The following is an 8,972-nucleotide window of genomic DNA, read 5'->3' on the forward strand; positions in this document are numbered from 1 at the left end:
AGCTTTGCGCAAAATTCAAAAACAAACAAACAAGAAATAAATAATTAAAAAATCTGATTTTTTTATACAAAACACTTGTAATGTTTACTAAAAGCATGTTATATTTCATGAAGGTCCACTATGGTGGTTTCAAGATTGGTCAAAATGACTAAACCCATACAGAGTAGGTTAAGCAACAATGACCAAAGTTTATTGTTTGTGATATTGCATACAAGACTTCTTTAGAGTATTTCAGGTTGACTTACTGTATCGACTACATGTATTAGTATAAATACTTGCTGATTTATAAAGACTGAAGTATTGGTTAAAAGTGCCAGCTGTTTGAATGAAGATCGTGTCATCATAAACGAAAATCTGAAAAACAACTTTACTGGTCTTTCTGATGAAATTCTCAGCATATAGACCAAATCTTCATGATTATGTTATTAATTTGTTTTTATTTGTTAGAAGAAGGAGGTGGAAAACAGACTGGAAAACCACCAAGACTTTCGAAAGGTCATCATGCATCAAATAATGCATATATGTTGGTGTATAGAGCTCGAGACCCTGAACAAAAAGGTAAGTAATTAGATTCTTTTGATGTAGTTATCAGGTATGTGAAAGTGAATTTCTAGTAGCAGTTACAATCGTATCTCAAGGATAAACTATATTGTCTAGAAATATCCATCATGTATGATGAAAATAAAGTGTTGCAAATTTCACAATTTTGTTTTTACTGAAATACATGCAAACAATGACCATTTTTTTTACTGATACCACTAAAAAATCTTATTTTGCTACTTATGAGCTTATGACAATGTTGAAACGTGACTTCTTTTTTTTTACGGAGTGTCTGCAACCTTAGTATAGGGTTTAATCTTCTCGTACATCTGCAGGAAGCTGTATTTGAAGAGGGTATGGGATCTAGTGACAAATTTGGTGGCTCGTTTTTTCTTGCTTGTTCAATTCAGTATTAAAGCATGAAATAGGATTAAGGATTAAGAGAGCTATTAAGGATTAAGAACGAGATTAAGGATAAGAGATTAGTCTTATTACTTAAAAGAGGATTAGCGATTATTAATTTCAATATCCTGTGTTAAAGTTAAAAATATTAAAGAGTATTTTATTAAAATCATTAGATTATTCTTACTTTAAGAGAAAATTACTCACACATATCGTACAATTTATACATAAGATGTGTAACAATTATTGATAATTATTATTATTATTTTTTTATTATTATAAGTGTGAAATGTATTAAAGGTTTGATGAACATTAGGTTACTTCATCTTCCAGAACTTCCTCCAGATAACTCCTGCGAATGGGATCTTCCCGAACATCTGCAGGAAGCCGTAGTTGAAGACAACAGTAGGTTTGAGGAATGGGTGATGGAGCTTGGCTTGATGAGGGTATGGGATCTGGTGACAAATTCGGTGGCTCGTTTTTCTTGCTTGTTCAATTCAGTATCAGTTCATTCCTTGGTTGTTATGTTATTTATTCACATATTGACTTGTTCTGTACATTAATATCTTTATTCAGTCGTTTGCTATCCACCACAAATGAAAGAAACTATACTTTCCAAAAGCCTTTCGGTTATTGGGTTTCTGTTCTGATCCTGCATGCTTTTGAATATATTCAGTTTTTGAGTTGCCAGTTTGTTAAAATCTGTCCGGTCATTGACTTTTTGTTTTTGTCAATTATCATTTCTATGTATGTTTACTTAGATGTTTCTGTGTCTAAAACAGTATCTGTTCAACTGTTGATATGTTTATGAAAACAAGCATCTAAATATATACATATATTTTAATGCATTTTTTTTATAAAAAAAATATACTTATAAGTTTGTTGCTAGTTTCTTCACCAGTTTTATGTGAGAATAAAGTATATGTTGGTTTTAATTCAGAAAAAATACCTAACACTGGTGTTGATTCTTCTATGAACAACATTTGCCCAAAGTTTAGAGGTGAACGATGTTTGAGTCTTTGTGTTGAGGTCTCCATGAGGTCCTTATGAAGAAGAGGATTGATCCACTCTTTTATTTGTCCTTAATCCTTTACATCAGTCTAGTTTTAAGCAGTACTTCTGGACTAGACCAAAGCAAGATAAATTAGAAACACGTTTCAGGGGCTTGTGTGGTTACTAAGTGCAGTGATTATTCACAAGTTATTGTTGTAAATTTCCTGGGAAGTTATGTCGTGTAAAAAAGTGGTTCCCTGAGAAAACCCAAATGTTTATGAAAATTTAAAAATAAACAGCTTTGAAGCTCATGATTAGTTGGTGTGTATGTGTGGTCTATTGCTTCATTGTACTGTTGAAACAATCAATTTGTGTAGTATGCAGTTTTAAATCTGTAAACGGTGTGCATTTAAGCCTACACATTTCTCAAGTGAAATGAAAAATTTCTATCAGTTTGAAAGAAAGAACATTTTATTTCCACTCTTAGTTTTTCTTTCACCTGTTTCTTTTTGGGTCAACTGTAATTAGAAATCTTGCATCTCTCATGGTTAATTTGTAGAATCCATTTTACACTATTACATTGTTAAGAGTACAGTATTCTGTTACCTGCAGGTAGTTTTAACTCAAAACCTGAACACCTACAGACCTTATAAAACCACAGTATGATAATACAATATGGTAACAGTACAATAGGACAAATGTAGAATCCCTTTTGCTATGTTACATTGTTAAAGATACAGTTTTCTGTTGCGTGAATGTAGTTTTAACTCAAAACCTGAACACCTACAGACCTGATAAAACCACAGTATGATAATACAATATGGTAACAGTACAATAGGACAAATGTAGAATCCCTTTTGCTATGTTACATTGTTTAAAGATACAGTTTTCTGTTGCGTGAATGTAGTTTTAACTCTAAACCTGAAACTCTGCAGACCTTGTAAAGCTGTAACATTACAATACAATAAGATAACAGTACAATGTAATAAGTAATTGGTTTAAACAATCTTTTTCCATTTAAGTTGCCTTTGTTGTTTACAGTTGTGCCACTCATCTTGCTTTACTTAGAATATTAGTTGGTGTTTTGGTGGCTTTATGTTGTACATTGTTATACTGAAGACATTTTTTGTTGTTAAGTGATTGTTTTTATGTACACACTTTTACAATTTTGTAGTTTGATGGACATGTTTGTGTTGTATATGTACTTTTATTCTTTTAGGAACAAAATGTCCAGTCAGGAAAAGCAAGACAAACGGAAATCCGAACATTGTATGATATATTACCAGCTACTGAAGGTAATGAAAAATGACTTAATTACAGAAAATATTTATTTAATTATTAATGTTTTGATTTCCACCTTTTGTAGGATAAAGTGCCTGTTATAATAAGATCACTCACAGTTTTGGTTTCTATCTTCTTTAGAGTAAAGTGCCTGTTATAATAAGATCACTCACAGTTTTGGTTTCTACCTTCTTTAGGGTAAAGTGCCTGTTATAATAATATCACTCACAGTTACGATTTCTATCTTCTTTAGAGTAAAGTGCCTGTTATAATAAGATCACTCACAGTTTTGATTTCTATCTTCTTTAGAGTAAATGCCCATTATAATAAGATTATAATAAGATCACTGACTTATCTTAAATAAGCTACATTTGTTTTTGTTATGATATTTTATTACAATGAGATTTATACTCCAGTATTCTGTAAGTTACATCAAACGTTAGATAAGCCAAAGCTTGTATTACAAAATGAGATAGAAAAACTTTTTAACTGCTGCTTCAGTTTAAGTCTGCCTCGGACATCATGAAAATAGGAATGTATGTTTTAAAATAGGGAATCCACATGAATGGATCAGTAGTGAGTGGTTAATGAAGTGGTTGAATGCCGATGTTGGTCAGGTGGAAGCAATTGACAACTCTAGTGTTCTGTGTCTTCACAACAAGTAAGAATTTTAAGAGAAAATCTGTATAAAGTTAGATGATATGAGTATGAGCAGAGAGTTTTCTTGGTAATTCTTTAAATAGATCTAAGAAGAAGTAACTTTCTTTTTTTTTCCTTATAATAAATATAGAATTTTAACCCAATGTATATAATTGCAAAAATTAATTCACTAAACGTACATTGGTTTTTACCTGTTGCGTTATATATGACAAAATATTTTGTATTAAAACTCAAACTCTTTGTTGGATTTAGCCAGTTTTTGAACTAAGAAAATTCTTTCCCAAAATTAAAAAAAAAATTATATATATAATCAATGTAATCTCTTTAGTTCACAGAAGGAGTTCAATAAACATTTGATGAAGTAGATAATGGCTATAATGTTCTACGGTTTATTTTCCTACAGACTACATCCAGATAAAGTTACTAATGTCAAGTGTATCAATCAACAGGCTGTAAGTATTTATGTTCACCTTTGATGCAGGTTGTGTGAATGACTTTCAATTAATGTTATATCATTAACTATTATATTTTGATTAGGTATGTTGATAAGTTACAGTGAAGAAGGATTATTTGGAAATAAGTAAAAGTATTTGTTAGTCTGTAAAAGTGACAGAGGGAATCAAACGTAACTATGTTTCGTTATCGGTGTGGTCTTGTGACAAATGGTCATTCAAATATTTACCTGCGTATTGTGACCCTGTTCATATTTTACATCAAGGTTACCAACCTTACAGTTTTGTTTTTACTGACAATCAGTGGCCCTTCTTTACCGACATCATAAAAAGAAAACATTTTTTGCTATTTACGGGTTTATGAATAGTGTTAGAATCTGGTTATTTTTTTATCACTGGCTGTCCCGAAATGAATGAACAGTCGACAACTAAAACTGGGTGACTACCTCTGAGCATTGATTAAGTTGACTAGTGTCCATTCAGAATAATTATTAATTAATATCACAATTAAACTAATTAATGTCATGAAAATAATTAAATAGAATTTCTGAATATTACTGTTTTTGATTATTCCAGTAATGCAAATATCGCTATTATGATTAAGTTTCTTGAGCTTAATCAATTAGTGTCACAACTCATGAAAATAATCAAGTATTTGAAATAAGGTTTCTGATTATAATTTTTTTCGGTTATTTCAGATATTGAAGTAATTGAAATAATGTTTTTTCCTTGTGAAACACAATGGGCTATCGGTACTCTGCCCACCATAGTATTAAAACGTAATGTTTAGCACCATAAGTTGGGTTTTATCTTTTGTTTTTGTAGTGTTAAACAGACAATAAGAAGATACAATATATCTGTTTATTTATATTTCAATTCCAGTCTATTTAGATAAGCATGTGACTGTCATACGGATCATACTTTAGAAAAACAAGCTGTAAAAGCTGGCGGGTGGTTTCAGTTTTGTTTTTCTTTCTAGGCAGATCAGTTGTTTGAGAAATATGGTGGCGGACCACGATTAAGGTAAAGTTAGAGTTTAACCTATTAAAGAGTAAAACGTTTAAATGTATTTTGCTTTATAGGTAAAGTAAGTTAGATGGGCTGAAAATTTGTAACTGTAAAACATGGCAAAATTAATGTTTTTAATTATCTATTGCAGTATATTAAAAGATAAAACAGATATGTGTTAATGAAGCTGTAAAAAACTGAAATTATGTTTATTAGACCCTTTGTATTAGTTAAGAGATTTGAAAAACTGAAGTGAGAAAATGACAAAACTTTAATATTCATTCATTGGTTTGGTAGCATGTCTCTTTTTTTTTTCTAGGATGTTTTTTTAAGATAAAAGTAAAGCGAAATGACCCATGACATTAGAATTATATCTTGTTCAATTATATTTTACTTGTGGGTCATTAGATCTTTAAGTAATAAAAATAAACAACATGTATAACTCAGTGCCAATGCTGGGAATAATACTGCTTTTGTAAATCAGGCTAAGAATCAAAAACTCTTGGGTCACTTAAGTTTTTTGAACTACATATTATGAAAGTGACAGTTGGTTTTGCTGTTTGGTTCAAAGAGGGATGGACAACAAATCCCTTGTGGAAGTGGATTCTGCTGGTTGGTTTCCTTCCATCTGGTGATGACTATACCCAAATCCTTGGTGTTTCTGACCTGTCTGTTTAATCCACAAAGTATTGTTGATGTCCAAAATTCCATTTTATTCTGTTGAAATGTGATGTAGATAGCTTTCAGGTTTAAAAATATTGTTGCCTCAAGGCTTCACACGTACTAGTTGATGTGAAAGTAGGCTTCACACATACTGGTTAATGTGAAAGTAGGCTTCACACATACTGGTTAATGTGAAAGTAGGCTTCACACATACTGGTTAATGTAAAAGTAGGCTTCACACATACTGGTTAATGTAAAAGTAGGCTTCACACATACTGGTTAATGTGAAAGTAGGCTTCACACGTACTGGTTAATGTGAAAGTAGGCTTCACATATACTGGTTAATGTGAAAGTAGGCTTCACACGTACTGGTTAATGTGAAAGTAGGCTTCACACGTACTAGTTAATGTGAAAGTTGTTTTTCGAGACTGTAAACATCCATTTACCAATTCATTATTTCTGTCAGTGTAGTTAAAATGCATTAATTGCTAATGACACTACCTTAAACCAAAACAGGTTGTGCAAATGCTAATCCAGCTTGCTAAGCATTTATATTCCTTTTGTTAACAAAATGAGGTTGTAACAGTGGTAAGTACCACAAGATGGTGTGACATTCATTGCATTGTTGTAACAGTGGTAAGTGACACATGGTTGATGTGACATTCATGGTATTGTTGTAACAATGGTATGTGCCATGTGGTTGGTGTGACATTCATGGTTTTGTTATAACAGTGTTAAGTACCATGTGGTTGATGTGACATTCATGGTATTCTTGTAACAGTGGTAAGTGCCACATGGTTGGTGTAATGTTTCTGGTATTGTTGTGACAATGGTTTGTGCCATGTGGTTGATGTGACATTCATTATATTCTTGTAACAGTGTTAAGTACCACATGGTTGATGTGACATTCATGGTTTTGTTATAACAGTGTTAAGTACCATGTGGTTGATGTGACATTCATGGTATTCTTGTAACAGTGTTAAGTACCACGTGGTTGATGTGACTATCATGGTATTCTTGTAACAGTGGTAAGTACCACATGGTTGATCTGACAAAATTCGTGGTATTGTTATAATAGTGGTATGTGCCATGTGGTTGCTGTGACTGGTATGACATTCATGGTATTGTTTGAACAATGGTATGTGCCACATGGTTGATGTGATGTTCATGATATTTTGTAACAGTGGTAAGTACCACATGGTTGATGTGACATTCATGGTATTGTTGTAACAGTGATAAGTGCCACTGCTGTAACAGTATTAAAATATCAAATTATTGATATAACATTCGTGCCATTACTGTAAGAGTAATACATGTCATATGATTAATGTGTTATTTCAATAATTATGAAATTTCAAATAATCTTGATTGAAATGCCCGAATTTTGGATAATGTAGAAGAAAACTTTGTTCAGATATGTTACTATATGTAATTACTATCCACGCTATGACGTTATTTACAAGAAAGAATGATATTTTCTGTAGAGACGCTCTGTGTACCAAGTGCGTTGAGAGCCGTTGTCACTTGATAAGGATTAGAGCCAGGGTTCAGGAAGACAGCAAAACTATAACTTCAATGTTTAAAATCAAGGTATCTAGGTAGGAAAGAGTCTAGCATCTGTCTTAAGTAGATAAAAATGTACACATATGAAGGGATATCTCAGATTAGCAATAAAAGGATATAAATATTTCATTGGAAAGATATCGCAAACATATTCATAAGTTATTGTTTGTTGATTTTATCTTAGTAACTGATAGATGATAAATATCTAGTGAGCATATTGTCAGATGTTTATTGAGTTTTTTTATGATATTTTTTCCATATTTCTCTCGAGTGATTACTGGTGAGTTCTTGTTTTGTTAGAGATTATTAGGATGATCTGTTTTCTTGTAAGAAGTTTCCAATAAATTTATTCTTCTCATGAGTATTATTTATTTAAGTTTCTTTTTATTGATAGAAATGTTTAGTGAGTTTGTTTTTTTTCTTATACAAGTTTTTAGTAATTTTTTGAAGTGATTTCTAGTGGTTTCACAACATTAATGAGATTTTTTTTTCTCATGACAGATTTTCTAGTGTGTCAGAAATTTTTATTAAGATTCCTATTTTTCTCATGACAAGTTCTAGTGAATTGGTATTCTTTTCACAGGCTTAGTGATGATGATATGAATATTTCATTGAGTTTGTTTCTTTTCTTTGGAGAACTAGAAAAACATTCAAACTTTTATTTTAACAGTGATGAAGATGCCTTCTGGGTAGGAAAAGACTCGATAAAAGATTGGAAAAAAATGGTGTTATCTCAGTACAAAAATTGTGATTCCACATCTGCCTCATCCAATTATGAAGAACATAATGATAATTATGACCACATGAGCTCTTCTGGAGAAAAGTCACATTCAGGTATTGGTTTTCTTTTTCGAATTAAATAATGCATGTATTTTGTGACCATGTTTTACTTGATGTTACTTCTAAAATACGAATTTTCAATTTTTAAGTTATTTCTTAACCCCTTCTAGACCAGAGGGGCTTCACTGATACCTTAAATAAACTATAAAAATTGCCCAGATCACTGGTTTGTTCCTAAACCTTAACTTCCCATTATGTTCCTTTGTTCACCCAAACAGCAGCCCAAGTATTTGGTATTTTGAAAATACTGCTCATCCCAATTTATTAGCTCTTCACTGACATAAGTAGTGAGAAATCTACTCATATTTAATATAGCTGTTTTCAGTGCTGAGTTTCATTAGTTACTATTCACACTTTGTGTTGTGACGTTATAAAGAGTCAAGCATGGTCCAGTTTTAATATAGCTATTTTCAGTGCTGAGTTTCATTAGTGACTGTTCACACTTTGTGTTGTGACGTTATAAAGAGTCAAGCATGGTCCAGTTTAATATAGCTGTTTCAGTGCTGTAGTTTCATTAGTGACTGTTCACTACTTTGTGTTGTGTACGTTATAAAGAGTCAAGCATGGTCC

At 31.7% G+C, this 8,972-nt stretch overlaps 1 protein-coding gene across 1 annotated transcript in view; it reads left to right on the plus strand.

Annotated features, from left to right (window-relative positions):
- LOC106468659 (ubiquitin carboxyl-terminal hydrolase 48-like) overlaps positions 1 to 8,972 on the plus strand; it is an 82,269-nt gene that overhangs the window by 25,000 nt on the left and 48,297 nt on the right. Inside the window, exons 12-19 of the mRNA XM_013929096.2 lie at positions 448 to 558; positions 1,276 to 1,388; positions 3,155 to 3,230; positions 3,769 to 3,877; positions 4,280 to 4,328; positions 5,308 to 5,351; positions 7,484 to 7,597; positions 8,233 to 8,396. Coding sequence (XP_013784550.1) covers positions 448 to 558; positions 1,276 to 1,388; positions 3,155 to 3,230; positions 3,769 to 3,877; positions 4,280 to 4,328; positions 5,308 to 5,351; positions 7,484 to 7,597; positions 8,233 to 8,396 — 780 coding nt within the window. The remainder of the gene's footprint in view (positions 1 to 447; positions 559 to 1,275; positions 1,389 to 3,154; positions 3,231 to 3,768; positions 3,878 to 4,279; positions 4,329 to 5,307; positions 5,352 to 7,483; positions 7,598 to 8,232; positions 8,397 to 8,972) is intronic.

This window comes from Limulus polyphemus, unplaced genomic scaffold (assembly GCF_000517525.1).
Source record: "Limulus polyphemus unplaced genomic scaffold, Limulus_polyphemus-2.1.2 Scaffold3102, whole genome shotgun sequence".
NCBI lineage: Eukaryota > Metazoa > Arthropoda > Merostomata > Xiphosura > Limulidae > Limulus > Limulus polyphemus.